Genomic DNA, 21,362 nt, shown 5'->3' on the forward strand with positions numbered 1-21,362 from the left:
CCTAACCAACCTGACAAACCCCTCCCCAAACCCGAACCTCTTCAGCACCTCCCACAGGTACCCCCACTCTACTCTATCGAAGGCTTTCTCAGCGTCCATCGCCACCACTATCTCCGCCTCCCCCTCCCTCGCCGGCATCATGATAACGTTCAAAAGCCTCCGCACATTCGCGTTCAACTGCCTCCCCTTCACAAACCCCGTCTGGTCTTCATGGATGACCTGCGGCACACAATCCTCAATCCTCGTGGCTAAGACCTTCGCCAGCACCTTGGCATCTACATTTAGCAAGGAAATCGGCCTGTAAGACCCACACTGCAGGGGATCCTTGTCCCGCTTCAGGATCAAGGAGATCAGTGCCCGGGACATCGTCGGGGGCAAAGCCCCCCCCTCCCTTGCCTCATTGAAGGTCCTAACTAACAGCGGGCCCAACAGGTCCATATATTTTTTGTAGAATTCGACCGGGAAACCGTCCGGCCCCGGTGCCTTCCCCGCCTGCATGCTTCCTATCCCTTTGATCAGCTCCTCCAGCCCAATCGGGGCCCCCAATCCCGCCACCTTTGGAAACCTCAATTGGTCCAGGAAGCGGCCCATCCCACCCTCCTCCTGTGGGGGCTCGGATCGGTACAATTCCTCGTAGAAGTCCCTGAAGACCCCATTGATGCCAGCTCCACTCCGCACCACACTCCCTCCCCTGTCCTTAACTCCCCCGATCTCCGTAGCTGCGTCCCGCTTCCGAAGCTGATGCGCCAGCATCCGGCTTGCCTTTTCCCCATACTCGAAGACCGCCCCCTGGGCCTTCCTCCACTGCACCTCTGCCTTCCTGCTGGTCACCAGGTCAAATTCGGCCTGGAAGCTACGCCTCTTTCTCAACAATCCTTCCTCGGGCTCCTCCGCATACCTCCTGTCTACCCTCACCATCTCCCGCACCAACCCTCGCTTCTCCGCCCCGGCCCCACCCCCTCCAGTCTTCAGCACGGGAAAAGCCTGCGCTTTCCACCTACCAGGCCCCGCCACTCTGACGCAGCTCCTTTTACAGGACCGGTCCCCTCACCCCTGACTCGGGCCTCCCCTCCCCCGCAGGGCCCCATCTCACCTCCAAGAGCCCCCCCGACCAACCCAACCAAGACAGCCCCAGCCACCCTCACCGACCCAAAAGAGAAAAAACACAAAGAGAAAGAAACCCGGAGCAATACAAAGGCCCCCCCCCTCGAAACAAATATAAACATAGCATATCAACCGTAGTCCCCAATCGCTTATCCAACTTCTCGGCCTGAACAAAGGCCCACGCCTCCTCCGGAGACTCAAAATAATGGTGCCGATCCTTGTAGGTGACCCACAGTCGCGCCGGCTGCAACATGCCAAACTTCACCCCCTTCCTGTGCAGCACCGCCTTCGCTCGATTGTACCCGGCCCTCCTCTTCGCCACCTCCACACTCCAGTCCTGATATATCCGAACCTCCGCGTTCTCCCACCTGCTGCTCCTCTCCTTCTTGGCCCACCTGAGCACACACTCCCGATCGATGAACCGATGGAACCTCACCAGCACCGCCCGCGAAGGCTCGTTAGCCTTGGGCCTCCTCGCCAGCACTCTATGGGCCCCTTCCAGCTCCAGGGGCCCCTGGAAAGACCCCGCTCCCATCAGCGAGTTCAACATGGTGACCACATAGGCCCCCACATCCGGCCCCTCCGGGAGGCCCAGAATCCGCAGATTCTTCCGCCTCGACCGATTCTCCATCTCCTCGAACCACTCCTGCCATTTCTTGTGGAGCGCCTCGTGCGCCTCCACCTTTACCGCCAGGCCTAAGATCTCATCCTCATTGTCATAGATCTTTTGTCGAGCCTCGCGGATCGTCACTCCCTGGGCCATCTGTGTCTCCAGCAACTTATCAATAGACGCCTTCATCGGCTCTAGCAGGTCCGTCTTAATCTCTCTGAAGCAGCGCTGGATACCCTCCTGCTGCTCCTCCACCCGCTGCATCCACGCTGCTTGGTCTCCGCCCGCCGCCATTTTGTCCTTCTTCCCTCGCACCTTCTTCGGGTCCACCACCACCTATTTTGTCGCCCCGCTCCTACTTGAAGCCATAAACTGACGGGGAGCTGTTGTAGACTCCTTCCCACACCGGGAAACTACACTTCCGGGGTCCATATCATAGACATAGACATAGAATTTACAGTGCAGAAGGAGGCCATTCGGCCCATCGAGTCTGCACCGGCTCTTGGAAAGAGCACCCTACCGAAGGTCCAAACCTCCACCCTATCCCCATAACCCAGTAACCCCACCTAATCCCCATAACCCAGTAACCCCACCCTACGGGCAATTTTGGACACTATGGGCAATTTAGCATGGCCAATCCACCTAACCCGCACATCTTTGGATTGTGGGAGGAAACCGGAGAACCCGGAGGAAACCCACGCACACACGGGGAGAACGTGCAAACTCCGCACAGACAGTGACCCAAGCCAGAATCGAACCTGGGACCCTGGAGCTGTGAAGCAATTGTGCTAACCACCATGCTACCGTGCTGCCCCACTATCCCTCTATTCCCATCCTATTCATGTATTTGTCAAGACGCCCCTTAAACATCATTATCGTACCTGCTTCCACCATCTCCTCCAGCAGCGAGTTCCAGGTACCCACTACCCTCGGTGTAAAAAACCTCCCTTGCAAATCACCTCTAAAATTTGCCCCTTAAACCTATGCCCCCTAGTAATTGACTCTTCCACCCTGAGAAAAAGCTTCTGACTATCCAGTCTGTCCATGCCCCCCATAATCTTGTAGACTTCTATCAATTTGCTCCTCAACCTCCGTTATTCCAGTGAGAACAAACTGAGTTTATCCAATCTCTCCTCATATCTAATGTCCTCCATACCAGGTAACATCTTAGTAAATCTATTCTGTACCCTCCCCAAAGCCTCCGCATCTTTCTGGTATTGTGGCGACCAGAACTGAACACTATACTCCCAAGTGTGGCCTAACTAAGGTTCTATACAGCTGCAGCATGATTTGCCAATTTTTATACTCAATGCCCCGGCCAATGAAGGCAAGCATGCCGTTTGCCTTCTTGACTACCTTCTCCACCTGTGTTGCCACTTTCAGAGACCTGTGGACCTGTACACCCAGTACCCTCTGACTGTCAATATGCTTTAGAGTTCTACCACTTACTGTATATACCTCACCTATATTAGACCTTCCAAAATGCATTACCTCACATATGTCTGGATTAAACTCCATCTGCCATCTCTGTGCCCAAGTCTCCAAACCATCTATATCCTGCTGTATCCTCTGACAGTCTTCATCATATCCCCAATTCCACCAACCTTTGTGTTGTCTGCAAACTTACGAATCAGAACAGTTACATTTTCCTCCAAATCATTTATATATACTACAAACAGTAAAGATCCCAGCACTGATCCCTGTGGAACACCACTAGTCACAGCCCTCCAATCAGAAAATCACCATTCCATTGCTACCCTCTGTCTTCTATGACCTAGCCAGTTCTGTATCCATCTTGCCAGCTCACCTCTGATCCGGTGTGACTTGACCTTCTGTATCAGTCTGCCATGTGGGACCTTGTCAAAGGCCTTACTGAAGTCCATGTAGACAACATCCACTGCCCTACCTTCATCAATCATCTTTGTCACTTCCTTGAAAAACTCAATCAAGTTAGTGAAACACGTCTTCCCCTTCACAAAACCATGTTGCTCTCGCTAAAAAAGACCATTTATTTCCAAATGGGAGTAAATCCTGTCTCAACAAATCCTCTCCAATAATTTCCCTCCTACTTTGCTAAAAAAGACCATTTATTTACAAATGGGAGTAAATCCTGTCTCAACAAATCCTCTCCAATAATTTCCCTCCTACTTTGCTAAAAAAGACCATTTATTTACAAATGGGAGTAAATCCTGTCTCAACAAATCCTCTCCAATAATTTCCCTCCTACTGATGTAAGGCTCACCAGCCTGTAATTTCCTGGATTATCCTTGCTACCCTTCTTAAACAATGATGTGCAGATGCCGGCGTTGGACTGGGTGGGCATAGTAAAAAGTCTTACAACACCAGGTTAAAGTCCAACAGGTTTGTTTTGAATCACTAGCTTTCGGAGCACAGCTCCTTCCTCAGGTGAATGAAGAGATGGGTTCCAGAAACATATGTATAGACAAAGTCAATGATGCAAGACGATACTTTGAATGTGAGTCTTTGCAGGTAATTAAGTCTTTACAGGTCCAGATGGAGCAACTGGAGAGGGATAATCACAGGTTAAAGAGGTGTGAATTGTCTCAAGCCAGGACAGTTGGTAGGATTTTGCAAGCCCAGGCCAGATGGTGGGGGGTAAATGTAATGTGACACGAATCTAAGGTCCCGGTTGAGGCCGTACTCATGTGTGCGGAACTTGGCTATAAGTTTCTGTTCGGCGATTCTGTGTTGTTGTGCGCCCTGAAGGCCACCTTGGAGAACGCTTAACCGAAGATCAGAGGCTGAATGCCCTTGACTGCTGAAGTGTTCCCCGACTGGAAGGGAACATTCCTGCCTGGCGATTGTTGCGCGATGTCCGTTCATCCGTTGTCGCAGCGTCTGCATGGTCTCGCCAATGTACCACGCATCGGGACATCCTTTCCTGCAGCGTATGAGGTGGACAACGTTGGCCGAGTTGCACGAGTATGTACCACGTACCTGGTGGGTGGTGTTCTCACATGTAATGGTGGTATCCATGTCGATGATCTGGCACGTCTTGCAGAGATTGCCATGGCAGGGTTGTGCGGTGTCGTGGTCGCTGTTCTGAAGGTTGGGTAGTTTGCTGCAAACAATGGTCTGTTTGAGGTTGCTCGGTTGTTTGAAGGAAAGTAGTGGGGGTGTAGGGATGACCTTGGCAAGATGTTCGTCTTCATCGATGACGTGTTGAAGGCTGCAAAGAAGATGTTGTAGTTTCTCCGCTCCGGGGAAGTACTGGACGACGAAGGGTACTCTGTCGGTTATGTTTGTCTTCTGAGGAGGTCGGTGCGTTTATTTGCTGTGGCGCATTGGAACCGTCAATCGATGAGTCGAGCGCCATATCCCGTTCATACGAGGGCATCTTTCAGTGTCTGTAGATGTCTGTTACGCTCCCCCTCGCCTGAGCAGACCCTGTGTATACGGAGGGCTTGTCCATAGGGGATGGCTTCTTTAATGTATGGAAGCTGGGGAAGTGGAGCATTGTGAGGTTATCCGTGGGCTTGCGGTAAAGCAAAGTACTGAGATGACCGTCCTTGATGGAGATGCGTTTGTCCAAGAATGCAACTGATTCTGGAGAGTAGTCCGTGGTGAGTCTGATGGTTGGATGGAACTTATTGATGTCATCGTGTAGTCGTTTCAGTGATTCTTCGCCGTGGGTCCAAAGAAAAAAATTCCATCCATGTATCTAGTGAATAACGTTGGTTGAATGTTCTGTGCTGTGAGGAGGTCTTGTTCAAATTTGTGCATGAAGATGTTGGCATATAGAGGTGCAAATTTGGTCCCCATGGTTGTTCCGTGTGTCTGGATGAAGCACTTGTTGTCAAAGGTGAAGATGTTGTGATCCAGAGTGAAGCGGATGAGTTGCAGAATTGTGTCTGGAGATTGGAAGATGCCGGTGTTGAGTACTGAGGCTGTTGCAGCAATGCCTTCGTCATGGGGGATGCTGGTGTCGAGTGCCGAGACATCCATTGTGACGCGCGACAATGCAGAATTGCCGAGCAGAAAGTTATAGCCAAGTTCCGCAAACGGGACCTTGGATTCATGTCGCATTACATTCATCCCCCACCATCTGGCCTGGGCTTGCGAAATCCTACCAACTGTCCTGGCTTGAGACAATTCACACCTCTTTAATCTGTGATTATCCCTCTCTCCAGTTGCTCCGTCAGAACCTATAAAGACTTAATTACCTGCAAAGACTCGCATTAAAAATATCGTCTTGCATCATTGACTTTGTCCCACATCTCACAGGTGAAGCATTTCACCCCTCTAACTGCCATTTCTAGAACTAATTAATAAATTAACTTAAAAATAAATATTCAAATTAAAATAAGTTACAGTTAACCACATGCTTTCTCGCAGTAGATTTCTCTATAAATGTAAAATGCTGAATGTAAAATTTAAAAAGTTTTTTCAAATTAGCACAGATTCCTTATTAGGCAATCAAATCACAGCCTTCCTATGTTGTCACTTTTTAGCTCCCCCCCCCCCCCCCCCCCCAAGTCGGAACACTCAGTCAGTGAGTCAGTGAAACCACTTATCTGCCCAGGCCTCTGATTGAATATTTCCCGTCCAGTTCTGCTCCCGTTGTTTCAGTTTCACCTTCTCCCAGTTTCACCTCACTCCCTATTTTTCGCCCAACACCAAAGCGCTCTCGTCCAGTCAAGTAGCACTCAGAGTGCAGACAAGCAGCACTGAGTGGCTTCCCTGTTTATAGACCTCAAATTCCAATGCTCTGGAAACAGGATTAAACCAGTTGCGCAATTTACTGGCTACAGTTGAGTGTAAATCAGCTGACCCCTGTTTCAGGAATGCAACTACCCAAAGGAGCAGCTTTTGATTACTTGATATAAGAACTGAAGATAGGTTGAATTACTACTTAACTACTTATAAAACAAAAAAGAGTGGCTCAGGTAAATATTGGTCCTTTAGAGGATGAGAAGGGAGATTTAATAATGGGAGATGAGGAAATGGCTGAGGAACTGAACAGGTTATTTGGGTCGGTCTTCACAGTGGAAGACACAAATAACATGCCAGTGACTGATGGAAATGAGGCTATGACAGCTGAGATGATTGTTATCACTAAGGAGGTAGTGATGGGCAAGCTAATGGGGCTAAAGGTAGACAAGTCTCCTGGCCCTGATGGAATGCATCCCAGGGTACTAAAAGAGATGGCTAGGGAAATTGCAAATGCACGCACGATAATTTACCAAAATTCACTAGACTCTGGGGTGGTCCCGGCGGATTGGAAATTAGCAAACGTGACACCACTGTTTAAAAAAGGAGGTAGGCAGAAAGCGGGTAATTATAGGCAGTTAGCTTAACTTCGGTCGTAGGGAAGATGCTGGAATCTATCATCAAGGAAGAAATAGCGAGGCATCTGGATGGAAATTGTCCCATTGGGCAGATGCAGCATGGGTTCATAAAGGGCAGTTGATGCCTAACTAATTTAGTGGAATTATTTGAGGACATTACCAGTGCAGTAGATAACGGGGAGCCAATGGATGGGGTATATCTGATTTCCGGAAAGCTTTTGACAAGGTGCCACACAAGAGGTTGCTGCATAAGATGAAGATGCATGGCGTTAAGGGTAAAGTAGTAGCATGGATAGAGGTTGGTTAATTAATAGAAAGCAAAGAGTGGGGCTTAATGGGTGTTTCTCTGGTTGGCAATCAGTAGCTAGCAGGAAGACAGAGTACTGGGCTAATGATAAGGTTCTTGGCAGTGTGGATGAGCAGAGAGTTCTCGGTGTCCATGTACATAGATCCCTGAAAGTTGCCACCCAGGTTGAGAGAGTTGTTAAGAAGGCGTACGGTGTGTTAGCTTTTATTGGTAGAGGGATTGAGTTTCGGAGTCATGAGGTCATGTTGCAGCTATACAACACTCTGGTGTGGCCGCATTTGGAGTATTGCGTGCAATTCTGGTCGCCGCATTATAGGAAGGATGTGGAAGCATTGGAAAGGGTGCAGAGGAGAGTTACCAGAATGTTGCCTGGTATGGAGGGAAGATCTTATGAGGAAAGGCTGAGGGACTTGAGGCTGTTTTCATTAGAGAGAAGAAGGTTAAGAGGTGACTTAATTGAGGCATACAAGATGATCAGAGGATTGGATAGGGTGGACAGTGAGAGCCTTTTTCCTCGGATGGTGATGTCTAGCACGAGGGGACATACCTTTAAATTGAGGGGAGATAGATATAAGACAGATGTCAGAGGTAGGTTCTTTACTCAGAGAGTAGTAAAGGCATGGAATGCCCTGCCTGCAACAGTAGTGGACTCGCCAACACTATGGGCATTCAAATGGTCATTGGATAGACATATGGACGATAAGGGAATAGTGTAGATGGGCTTTAGAGTGGTTTTACAGGTTGGCGCAACATCGAGGGCCGAAGGGCCTGTACTGCGCTGTAATGTTCTATGTTCTATGTTCTAGTGGTGTTCCTCAGGGGTCAGTGTTGGGCCCACAATTGTTCACAATTTACATAGATGATTTGGAGTTGGGGACCAAGGGCAATGTGTCCAAGTTTGCAGACCGACACTGAGATAAGTGGTAAAGCAAAAAGTGCAAAGGATACCGGAAGTCGGCAGAGGGATTTGGATAGGCTAAGTGAATGGGCTAGGGTCTAGCAGATGGAATACAATGTTGACAAATGTGAGGTTATCCATTTTGTTTGGAATAACAACAAAAGGGATTATTATCTAAATGATAAAATATTAAAACATGCTGCTGTGCAGAGGGACCTGGGTGTGCTAGTGCATGAGTCGCAAAAAGTTGGTTTACAGATGCAACAGGGGATTAAGAAGGCGAATGGAATTTTGGCCTTCATTGCTAGAGGGATGGAGTTTAAGCCTAGGAGGTTATGCTGCAACTGTATAAGGTGTTAGTGAGACCACACCTGGAGTATTGTGTTCAGTTTTGGTCTCCTTACCTGAGAAAGGATGTACAGGTGCGGGAGAGTGTGCAGAGGAGATTAACTGGGTTACTCCCAGAATTAAGGGGGTTGGATTATGAGGAGAGGTTGAGTAGACTGGGACTGCACTCTTTGGAATTTAGAAGGATGCGGGAGGATCTTATAGAAACATATAAAATTATGAAGGGAATAGATAGGATAGATGCGGGGAGATTGTTTCCACTGGCGGGTGAAAGCAGAACTAGGGGGCATACCCTCAAAATAAGGGGAAGTAGATTTAGGACTGAGCTCAGGAGGAACTTCTTCACCCAAAGGGTTTTGAATCTATGGAATTCTCTGCCCAGTGAAGCAGTTGAGGCTCCTTCATTGAATGTTTTTAAGATAAAGATAGATAGTTTTTTGAAGAATAAAGGGATTAAGGTTATGGTGTTTGGGCAGGAAAGTGGAGCTGAGTCCACAAAAGATCAGCCATGATCTCATTGAATGGTGGAGCAGGCTCGAGGGGCCAGATGGCCTACTCCTGCTCCTAGCTCTTATGGTTCTTATGTTCTTAGAACTCACCACTTGAACTCCCTGTTTTTCACCCAACTCCAAAGCACTCTTGTCCAGCCAAGTAGCACTCACAGTGCAGACAAGCAGCACTGAGTGGCTCCTCCCATCCTTTAAAGGAGCGTCCACATCCCTAACCACAGTCTTAAACAATAGGGTAGGAAAATTACAGGAGCCGGATTTACCATAAAACTGATTAGAAAACCCTGACTGTCCTACTGTGGTTTGCTAAACCTGCGGCAAAAAGGAGCTGCTCCTCTTGTGGCCGAATAGCATACCAACACTCTGGTGTAGCATTTTGTCCTTACCAGCTGGGCATTAATTGTCGCCTGGACAGAGAGCGGGTTCTGCCTCTGGTACTCAATCCTCGCTGGCCCTCACTAGACTCTTGTGGCGAACGCTGTCCAGCTAAGTGGTGTCCCAGGAACTGTACCGAAGCATTGCTAAGAGTCTTGCAAGAGAAATTTGAGGGCGGAACCATTTTCCCACATCAAGGATCTTGCCTCTTGTGTATCTTACTTAGTCCAAACTCATAAAAAAACCTGATTCCAAACTATACAGTTCTGATTCTAACTGAGCTAAAAATATTGAAAATGCTGGAAATGTGTAATGGGTCAGTCAGCATCCGAAAGGGAAAAAAACCCTCCACAAAATAGATGGTCTCATGTGAAATGCTAACATGCTTTTGTCTTTCAGACCTGCTGCTTCCTGCCCATATCTTCCGCTTTTATTTCAGATAAACGGCGTTCGCCATTTCTCTTTTGCGTTTGTTACTCACGGCTTACCCTCACTCTGATTTTTCTTCTCTCTCTCTCTCTCTCTCTCACTCTCTCTTTCTCCCTCTCTCTCTTTGGGGAGAAGTCAACGTAAGAACATAAGAAATGAGAGCAGGAGTGGGCCATTCGGCCCTTTGAGACGGCTACCCTATTCATTACGAGCATGAGTGATCTTCTACCCGAATTCACTTTCCCAACCTAACCACAATAATCCTTTTTTCCCCCTTTGGTGTTGAAAAGTCTACCGAATACACTCAAAGACTAAGAATCCACAGCCCGCTAGGTAGAGAATTCCAAAGAGTCACGATCGTTTGAGTGAAGAACTTATTTTTCATCTCGGTTGGGGTAAATGTTATTCTGAAGAGTGTGACCGATGAGATTGTCGACCATTCTTCTAACCTTTTGGGAATCCAGGGCAGGTCTACTCCACAACTCAAAGAACAAATTCACTCATTGCAGCTATCAGTCCAGTGACATCCATTTCTCTCGCCCCTCTACAGAAAATATCGTGAGCGATTCTCCAATATGGAGCCCAAGTGTTTGCGCCATCATGAACGCCGTCGCGTTTCACGATGGCGCGAACCGGGCCCGGGTATGATCGATTCTGGCCCCCACAGGGGCCAAATGGGCGCCGCACCAACTTGCGCATGCGTGGGGGACTTCTTTAGCGCGCCGGCCCCGACTCAACATGGCGTCAGTGTTCAGGGGCCGGCCGTGCCAGAAAGTAGGCCCGGTGGGGGAGAGGTTGGCCCCGGTCGTAGGCCAGACCCCATCGGAGGCCCCTTCCCCGGTGAAGGAGCCTCCTTCCCCCCCCCTCAGGCCGCCCCCTGACCGTTCGCACAGAGTTCCCGCCGGCAGCGACCAGGGGTGAATGGCGCCGGCGGAACTCTATCGTATCCGCACGGCCGCTCGGCCCATTCGGTAGGAGAATCGGCGGCCCCGCCGATTCCAGCAGCCCGCGGCCGGCGCCGCACCAAACGCGCCGGCGCAAATGGCGCCAATTTTCCGCACCTCGGAGAATTGTGCGCCGGCGTCGGGGCATTGTGGCGCGGTTGCGGCGATTCTCCGGCCCGGCGCGGGGTTCGGAGAATCTCCCCCATAAACTTCCTCAAGGGGACCAGAACTGTAAAGAGTGCTGCACATTTGGTCTCACCAAGGTTCTGCATAATTGCATTAAAACTCCTTTCCTGTTACACCGCAGTCTCTTTGTAATAAAAGGTAGCATACAATGAGCTTTCTAATTCCCTATGTGCAGTGGGTGTAGTGCAATTGTAAAGGGGTTCTTTTATAACAAGCATTTATACTCTCTCTTCGCATGTTATCTTGCTTCATGTAACATGCCAGAGGCTAATTCGATCTCCAGATGTTGGTAAGCTTTAACTTACATTACAGTCTTCAGGTGGCAAGATTATGGGAACACTGAAATGTGCATGTCTTGTTACTTAAACAGTCAAATGGTTTACTGAAGTCTCACAGTGATTATAACTTCAGCGGCACCCAATACATCTGCTCGACATTTTTCACATTACCTCGAAATTCCTCATCCGTCAGACGTTTCTTTTGACTTAGTAGGAAGACAAGCAGGCCATCCAGTCCGGCAACAGAGCCTTGCGACACAATATCAAACAGAAGCGTCCTGTTAAAGACCTTCAGAACAGGCGGTGGTTCCGGTGCAGGGGCCTTTACTTTCGGGCTGTTTTTACTGGAGGGGAAGAAAAAGAACATGAGGCAGAGATTTAGAGGGAGAAAAAGGTTACACAACTGAAATGTGTTTTGGGTCACCAGTTCAAAGTGCACCATACCCTTAAAGGAAACTTAGTCAAAATTAATTGAATAGGAATGTTAGCTGAAAGATCTCTGAACATTCATCTGCTCCTCCAGAACATCCGGTTACCTCCCACAGTCCAAAGATGTGCAGGTTAGAAGGATTGGCCACGCTAAATTGTCCGTTAGTGTCCGTACCAGCATGTTATCGTGCTTCATGTTACATTCCCGTACCAGCCTCCCCGAACAGGCGCCGGAATGTGGCGACTAGGGGCTTTTCACAGTAACTTAATTTGAAGCCTACTTGTGACAATAAGCGATTTTCATTTCATTTCATAAAGGTTAGGTGGGGTTACGGCGATGGGGTGGAGGTATGAGCTTAAGCTTAAGTACGCTGCTCTTTCCAAGTGCCGGTGTAGACTCGATGAGGCAAATGGCCTCCTTCTGCTCTGTAGGGATTTTATGGTTCTATACTTGTGATGACTTTATTTTGTTGAGGAGGCAAGGGCTCATCGAGGTGAGGAATTTTTAGTTTGGAGATATACTCTCAGCTCAAGTTGAAGCAGGATAAATCTCTAGTGTGCCTCATTAGCCAGCTTTGATGCCATCCTGAGAATCCACTTCAAGTAACCATTTCTGCTGCCTTGTATCAAACCTGCTTGTTCTTTTTCTGAATTAGACTGTCAGTAAAAATCATAAAGTCTTTATGGCACAGGAGCCAATCAGTCCATCAAGTCCGCTTCGTACAGCAATACAATCGATCCCATGGGCTGGTTTAGCAGAGGGCTAAAGAGCTGGCTTTCAAAGCAGACCAAGGCAGGCCAACAGCACGGGTTCAATTCCCGTACCAGCCTCCCTGAACAGGCAGCGGAATGGGGCGACTAGGGGCTTTTCACAGTAACTTAATTTGAAGCCTACTTGTGACAATAAGTGATTTTCATTCAATGACTACCGTCCGGTGGCCCTGACTTCAGTCGTAATGAAGTGCTTTGAGAGGTTGGTCATGAAGCGCATCACCTCCATCCTCCTTGATCCACTGCAATTTGCATACCACCGCAACCGGTCCACAGCAGATGCCATTTCCCTGGCCCTACACTCATCCCTAGAGCATCTACAACAAGGACTCCTACATCAGACTCCTATTTATTGACTACAGCTCCGCCTTCAACATCATAATCCCAGCCAAGCTCATATCAAAGCTCCAAAACCTAGGACTTGGCTCCTCACTCTGCAACTGGATCTTCGACTTTCTGACCCACAGACCACAATCAGTAATAATAAACAACACCCCCTCTACAATAGTCCTCAAAACCGGGGCCCCGCAAGGCTGCGTACTTAGCCCCCTACTATTCTCCCTGTACACACACTACTGCAAGGCAAAATTTGGTTCCAACTCCATCTACAAGTTTGCTAACGATACGACCATAGTGGGCTGGATCTCGAATAACGACAAGTCAGAATACAGGAGGGAGATAGAGAACCTAGTGGAGTGGTGTAATGACAACTATCTATCCCTCAATGCCAGCAAAACTAAAGAGCTGGTCATTGACTTCAGGAAGCAAAGTACTGTACACACCCCTGTCAGCATCAACGGGGCCGAGGTGGAGATGGTTAGCAGTTTCAAATTCCTGGGGGCACACGTCACCTAAAATCTGTCCTGGTCCACCCACGTCGACGCCACCAAGAAAGCACAACAGCGCCTATACTTCCTCAGGAAACTAAGGAAATTCGGAATGTCCACATTAGCAGGAAGGAAATGGTCGAGTGAGAGAACCATAGTTTAAAAAGAGGCTAAATGTCTTGTCAAGAGGAAGAAGGGGGCTTATGTAAGGATGAGAAAACAAGGTTCAGTTAGGGCACTTGAGGGGTACAAGATAGCTAGGAAGGAGCTCAAGAAAGGGCTTAGGAGAGCTAGGAGGGGGCATGAGAAGTCCTTGGGGGGTAGGATCAAGGAAAACCCAAAGGCTTTTTACACTTATGTGAGGAATAAAAGAATGACCAAGGTGAAGTTAGGGCTAGTCAAGGACAGTAGTGGGAACATGTGCATGGAATCTGAAGATATAGGGGAGGCCCTAAATGAATACTTTTCTTCAGTGTTCACAAAGGAGGGGGGCCATGTTGTTGAGGAGGATAGTGCAATACTGGCTGGTAGGCTGGAGGAGGTAGATATTCGTAAGGAAGATGTGTTAGAGATTTTGAGAAGTCTGAGGATAGATAAGTCCCCTGGGCCTGATGGGATATATCCTAGGATTCTTTGGGAGGCCAGGGATGAGATTGCAGAGCCTTTGGCTTTGATCTTTATGTCCTCACTGTCTACAGGAATAGTGCCTCACTTCGGTCATAGGTAAATTATTGGAACGGGTCCTGAGGGATAGGATTTATGAGCATTTGGAAAGATACAGCTTAATCCAGGATAGTCAGCACGGATTTGTGAGGGGTAAGTCTTGCCTCACAAGTTTGATTGTATTCTTTGAGGAGGTAACTAAGTACATAGATGAAGGTAGAGCAGTAGATGTCGTATACATTGGTTTTAGTGAGGCATTTGATAAGGTGTCCCATGGGCGGCTCATGCAGAACTTAAGGAGGCATGGCACAGAGGGAAATTTGGCCAATTGGATCAATAACTGGCTATCACATAGAAGACAGATGTTAAATTTTCATCCTGGAGCCCAGTCACCAGCGGTGTACCACAGGGATCAGTGCTGGGTCCTCTGCTATTTGTGATTTTTATCAATGACTTGGATGATGGAGTTGAAGGTTGGCTTCGTAAATTTGCTGATGTCACCAAGATTGGTGGAGTAGTGGATAATGTGGAGGGCTTTTGTCAGCTGCAAAAAAACATTGATAAGATGCAGAGCTGGACTGAAAAGTGGCAGATGGAGTTTAACCCTGATAAGTGTGAGGTGATTCATTTTGGTAGGACAAATTTGAATGTGGATTACAGGGTTAACGGCAGGGTTCTGAAGAATGTGGAGGAGCAGAGAGATCTCGGAGTTCATGTCCATAGGTCTCTGAAAGTTGCCACCCAAGTGGATAGAGCCGTGAAGAAAGCCTATAGTGTGTTAGCATTTATTAACAGGGGGATTGAGTTTAAGAGCGTGAGGTTCTGCTGCAACTGTACAAGACCTTGGTTAGACCACATTTGGAGTATTGTCACCTCATTATAGGAAGGATGTGGAAGGATTGGAAAGGGTGCAAAGGAGATTTACCAGGATGCTGCCTGGATTGGAGGGTAGGTCGTATGAGGAAAGGTTGAGGGAGCTAGGGCTGTTCTCATTGGAGCGAAGGAGGATGAGAGATGACTTAATTGAGGTGTATAAGATGATGAGAGGGATAGATAGAGTGGACGTTCCCTGGGTGAATGTAACTGTTACAAGGGGGCATAACTTGGTGGAAGATATAGGAGGGATGTCAGAGGTAGGTTCTTTACTCAGAGAGTGGTTGGGGCGTGGAACGCACTCCCAGCTATGGTAGTGGAGTCGGACACTTCAGAAACTTTCAAGTGATTATTGGATAGGCATAGGGAGTGCACTAGAATGATTGGCAGTAGGTTGATTTGAACTTCGTTTCAGACTAGTTCCGCACAACATCGTGGGCCGAAGGGCCTGTACTGTGTTGTACAGTTCTATGTTCTCTGTTCTATGTTCTAACTCTTACCAACTTTTACAGATGCAACATAGAAAGCATCCTATCTGGCCACATCACAGCCTGGTATGGCAACTGCTTGGCCCAAGACCGCAAGAAACTTCAGAGAATCGTGAACACAGCCCAGTCCATGACATGAACCTGCCTCCCATCCATTGACTCCATCTACACCTCCCGCTGCCTGGGGAAAGCAGGCAGCATAACCAAAGACCCCTCCCACCCGGCTCATTCACTCTTCCAACTTCTTCCATTGGGCAGGAGATACAAAAGTCTGAGAACACGCACAAACAGACTCAAAACCAGCTTCTTCCCCGCTGTTACCAGACTCCTAAATGACCCTCTTATGGACTGACCTGATTAACACTACACCCCTGTATACTTCACCCGATGCCGGTGTTTATGTACATTGTGTACCTTGTGTTGCCCTATTATGTATTTTCTTTTATTTCTTTTTCTTTTCATGTACTTAATGATCTGTTGAGCTGCTCGCATTAAAATACTTTTCACTGTACCTCGGTACACGTGACAATAAACAAAATCCAATTCTCCGCTCTGTCCATGCAAGCTTATTTCCCTCAAGTGCACATCCAATTTCTTTTTGAAATCATTGATCATCTCTGCTTCCAATACAAGCAGAGAATTCCAGCGAGGTCATTGCCACTATTAATTGGTACCAAATTTGTCACTTGTTTGTGTTATACTTTCAAGCCTCAAGGGTTGAAATTGTTTATCATGGCAGATCCCAGTAATGGCTAATTAACGGAACTAATTATACTGGCTGAGAAACATGTATATGCTTCATTTCCACAATTTTCTCTCCTTTTTTTGCCCTCTCCTCTCTTTTCAGGGTTGAGCCACAATTCAACACTGAGCAACAGTCCTCCAACTACCTCTCACTCCTCCCAAGTAGCCATTCTTTAAGCAACCCGTTCACATCTTCACCTGCTCGTATACAGAAGGGGAAGTATATCTCACTTCAGGAAGTTATCAGGTAAGAATCAGGAACACTACTGTCAGCCCCCTGTACACATTACACGTCCCTTTCCTCAGAGTAGCTTTGGGAGTTCAATGAATTTATAATACTCCGTACTAACTAATATATTATAGAAACAGCTCCAGCTCAGGAACTCTTACTATCTGCTATTTATTAACTTATTTAATAGGGCCTTAGTCATTTAGTTTTAATTCAGGTAAGTGAAGATCCAGCCGAAGTTGGAAACGGGTGCGGAGGCAGATGTTGTAGCCTTCGCCTCATTGATCGCCCGAAGGCGGATCCTGGTGGGATGGAGATCAACCTCTCCACCCAGTGCCCTGACGTGGCGGGGGGACCTGTTGGAATTCTTAACTCTTGAGAAGGTTAAGTTTGAACTGAGGGGGAAGGATGGAGGGGTTCTACAATTCATGGGCGTTATTCATGATGCACTTTCAAGAATTGGATAACATCAAACATTAGTGGGGGGGGGGAGGGGTGTTCGGAGGGTTGGGGGAGAGGGACTGTATGTGTTAATGGTGACTGTGTGTGATTCCTGATTCCTTTTTGTTATTTGTTTATGTTAACATGCGGACAGTTGGTTGGGGGGGTTGGTGGGAGGATGGGATTGTTGTTGTTGATATGAGGATTGACATTGTATTCATTACTGCTTATTGTTTATTGTTCGTGTGTATAAATTTGGGAGAAAATGTGAAAAAGGAGAATAAAGATAATTTTTTAAAAGGTAAGTGAAGATACAGAGGAGGCCTTGTGCTGCAGTGGCAGTGTCGCTGCCTCTAGCCCAGAAGCTCTGGACTTAAGTCCCACTTCAGGACTTGATGGCGATAGAGAGTGCATTAATAATGTGGCCAAACAGGTTGACTATCAACCTGCAAATCTTTCCAATGTGCCTAATGGTAGATTGTAAGAGTGGGAGAGTTTCCCGGTCAGTCATACTGCAGAAGGCAACAGCAAACCACAGCAGTGGTTTGCCAAGCATAATCGTGGACCAGCCCAATATTCGGCAATGCCTTCTTAGGTCATGGTATCTGGAGGTGAAGGAATTCAAGAGACAGAGTACATCCTGTCTATTTAAAAGTTAGAAAAATAGTATTGAAAAATGCAATGGAGACTCTTGTTTCACAGCTATGGCCAGAATGTTTGAGAGTCCCCCTTCCTGGTCTGCTGAAGTCAATGGTTATTTGCCTGGCTCGCCCCATCCTGTCATCCAAGAATCCACGGCAGGAGTCGACTTCAACAGGACCGAAAGACTCCACCTGCGGAAAGGGCAGGAAACGCGCCCTATGTTGGACAGTCACTGGTGTTAAGGAACACAAGGCTCCCCTCATTCCTCAGTAATGGAGACTGCACAGGTCTCAGGTTCAATCCTTGTTGATCTGAGTTGAGCTAACAATGGGGATGATTACCTCATTGGATGAATTCTAGGGGAAGCAGGATAAGGACCTGAGGGAGAAGTGAGTTGAAGGATATGTTGATGGGATTAGATGAAGAAGAGCAAGAGGAGGTGTGCAGCACCCCCACGTGGATATGTTGCTTCAAATGACCTGCTCCTGGAGATGTTTTGTAATGCTACCCAATTGATTTTGCTGAAATATTGCTCAAAAACAGGATTATGTTTGACGACAGTCAACCAGCCAGCTGAGGTATTCACCCGTGCGTGACTAATGGACACATGGGTAAACGATCAGAGGGCAAAAGCCACCAAAGGAACCTTATTCCAACACAGCTCAGTATTTTCAGCAGGAGAGGGAAGAAGCACCTCAAGATACGCTAAACTAGGGTGGCATGTGGCGCAGTGGTTAGCATTACAAAATTTGGCAATATCCACACTCCCCTCATTCTGGCTTACCCCATCTTTGATTTTCATCACTCCATTGATGGACATGCCTTCAGCTGTCCAACCTCTGGAATCAAGCATCTGGTGAGCTTCCTAAAACCTCCTCCTGCAGCTTGGTGTCAAATTCTGTTCAATAATCGTTCCTGTGACATGTCTCGAAAACATTCTGCTATGCTTTCATTCATTGTCTTTCAACCTTTTTACCCTGGGACCCACTTTTACCAAACGCCCAACATTTGGGATCCACACGGGTCGACTTTCGTGACCCATGGCAGCTGACCTTTGCGACCCATGCCGGCCGATCTCCCAACCCACCCCTGGCCAACCTCCGCGACACACCATTTTTGCTTACCTTTAATGCGACAGGTGAGCCTGCTTGGTCCTCACAATCTCATTTGCTTTGTCATTAAATGTTACATTTCTGCTAAGGACTTCAGCTGATGATTTAAGTTCCCACTGCATCCTTTGAAAAAAATCAAAAGGTTGGTCCACAAACTCGCCATGCTTAGTCTTCAAATGCCTTTGAACTTTTGAGGGTTTTAAACTCTCCTTTGCCAGTACTTCCCTGTATATAACACACATTGGTCTTTGCATCCTGATTTGCATTGGCACAATTAACCAAGCCATACCTCAAGAGGTGGTCTTTGTACTGCTTCATACCCATTTTTAGTTTTTTCTTTGTTGGCTGTTCACCTTAGGTGCTAGAGCTCTGTACGGAGGTAACACCAGCACTGCTTTGTCCTGCCGTAGACTCTGCGGAACAGCTCTCTCCAGCAGATTCAGTTGTGATTTTCAGGCCATCAGGTACACCGCCTGTTTGTATCCCTAGCCCTCTCTTCCTTATAACAAAATGATCCATCTTCAGTTCTTCACAATTCTTTGTCTTGCTAACTCATAGCTGGAAAATGGAGGAATCTCTCCTCTGTGATTTCACAGAAAAAGCGTATGACGTCAGTGTACGTTCCGGATGCGTAACCTGCTCTCTGCCACTGTGTCTGGCTGGAAGACTGCATCATTCCGTTTAAAAGCTGGTCACAGCCAGCATTCTCAATTTTAAAAAGTGGGCAGCATGGTAGCATAGTGGTTAGCACAATTGCTTCCCAGCTCCAGGGTCCCAGGTTCGATTCCCGGCTTGGGTCACTGTCTGTGCGGAGTCTGCACGTTCTCCCCGTGTGTGCGTGGGTTTTCTCCGGGTGCTCCGGTTTCCTCCCACGGTCCAAAAATGTGCAGGTTGGGTGGATTGGCCATGCTAAATTGCCTTTAGTGTCCAAAATTGCCCTTAGTGTTGGGTGGGGTTACTGGGTTATGGGTATAGGGTGGGGTTACTGGCTTATGGGGATAGGGTGGAGGTGTGGGCTTGGGTAGGGTGCTCTTTCAAAGAGCCGGTGCAGACTCGATGGGCCGAATGGCACTGTAAATTCTATGAAATCTATGAAAAGCCGATCATGGCCGTTGGGTGCCTCTCCCGCAATCGGGAACACTGCAGGAACACTGCGTCTGATTGCTCGGTGACCCTCCTGAGACCTGCCCACGGCCCACCCATGGGTCGCGACCCACATTTTGAAAAACATTGTTTTAAGCAGTATATGAATGCAAGTCATTGTTGAAAGGCTCAACATACAGGCAACTCTATCCACTTTTAAAGAGTATCATCCCCAAGCGGAAATACCCTGGAGACCATTTTCTTTAATTATTTCCAAACTTACAACTTTAATGACATCAATTGGGTTAATAATTGAGGCTCAACTCAAACTGTGGAGTTTTAGTAATGAGCATTTTAAAGTCGATGGTTTTAATGATTTTATTATTATAGTGGATACATAACTCCCCCCTCCAGCATTTAACATGTTTATTACGAATCACACACAGTCCAATCTCAACACTGTTGTCGAAAACTTTCATGAAGACAGCGTCCCTTTAAGTGTTGTCCGAAAGAATGTGGAGGTTATATTCGAGAGAAATTTCTGCAGATTTAAAAAATAACTCAACATTTACAACTTTTAAAGAGGTCAGTTTTTGTTCGGAATGAGATCATCCAGGGCTTCCTCATAAACTCGAATGATTACGCCCTGTTCTGGTAAAAGCAGTAGATGTAACAGAACCCCATTCACCATTCAAAGTGCTCAGTCTTAAAGCACAAAGTGTCTGAAGAACCACTGTTCAGGTGCATAGACTGCGACTTTGTAACCACAGGTTCAAGAAAAAAGTCCCGCCCCACGGTACAGCAAGAAAATGCCCTGCTCTGTTGGAACTGAGGAAGGAAAAATATTCATTCCCAAACCACATGTATGTGTGAGCAACATAATCAAACATCACCTCACATAGGTCGCATTCATCTGCAAGACAACAATTTTGTTTCTCTATTTTTAAAGTCTTAACATGATATTCAGGAAAAAAAACCAAATGACATTTAGTGGGTTTTTGTGACCAGCGCCAGTCAGAGAACTGAAATCCTCTAATTAACTCCCTGCTTATTTCCGTGGGAAAGGGATCATTCCCGTGTAATCAGTAAGGAAGAAATATAAAGCTCCCAGATTGTTCAATCCTTTTCCTAGAAAGCACTGTCTGTCTCTCACCGACACACTTACATGTACACAAAGCAAATACAACTCGCATTTATATCTCTCCTTTGAAGTTAAGAAAAAAAAACCAAATAAAAATAGTTAGTGAACTGGGTCAGCGAGGGAGAAATTAGAAGGCTGACTGATGATTTGATTTCAAAGATGTCTTTTAAGAAAAAGGGGGAGAGGGACATGCAGAGACACAATGGGTGGTGTCTTCCGGTCCCGCCGATGTTGATGGAACTTTGCTTGGCTTGTCCATCCTGCTGCTCGGGAACCCGCTGTGGGGGTGGGGGGTTCACCTTCGGCAGGACCTGAAGATCCTTCTGGCAGGAAGGAAGGGGAAATCCCGCCCGACGGGGTTTAAGAAGGGTGTTCCAGTGCATTGGGCTCAAGGTTTCTGCCAGGAATGATGGGGCAAAGGGAGAGGAAAAGCCCAATAGGCCCAAGTCAGAGCAGAGGGTTGCGGAGAGGATGCGAGAGCAAAGGGGATTGCAGAGGTAGAATAGAGCGGCGCTGCACAGGGCATTAGATGACAAGGACAATATTTGATTGCCTTCAGAAAGGAATCTGGTTGAACGTGGGCCAGAATACTATGTCAAACTATCAGCAAGACGAATGGTCT

The 21,362-nt window shown here is 47.4% G+C and overlaps 1 protein-coding gene across 1 annotated transcript in view; it reads right to left on the reverse strand.

Annotated features, from left to right (window-relative positions):
* The window catches only part of trpv4 (transient receptor potential cation channel, subfamily V, member 4), a 169,071-nt gene that overhangs the window by 88,850 nt on the left and 58,859 nt on the right, over positions 1-21,362 (reverse strand). The window contains exon 3 of the mRNA XM_072479753.1: positions 11,469-11,641. Coding sequence (XP_072335854.1) covers positions 11,469-11,641 — 173 coding nt within the window. The remainder of the gene's footprint in view (positions 1-11,468; positions 11,642-21,362) is intronic.

This window comes from Scyliorhinus torazame, chromosome 1 (genome assembly GCF_047496885.1).
Source record: "Scyliorhinus torazame isolate Kashiwa2021f chromosome 1, sScyTor2.1, whole genome shotgun sequence".
NCBI classification, from domain to species: Eukaryota; Metazoa; Chordata; class Chondrichthyes; order Carcharhiniformes; family Scyliorhinidae; genus Scyliorhinus; species Scyliorhinus torazame.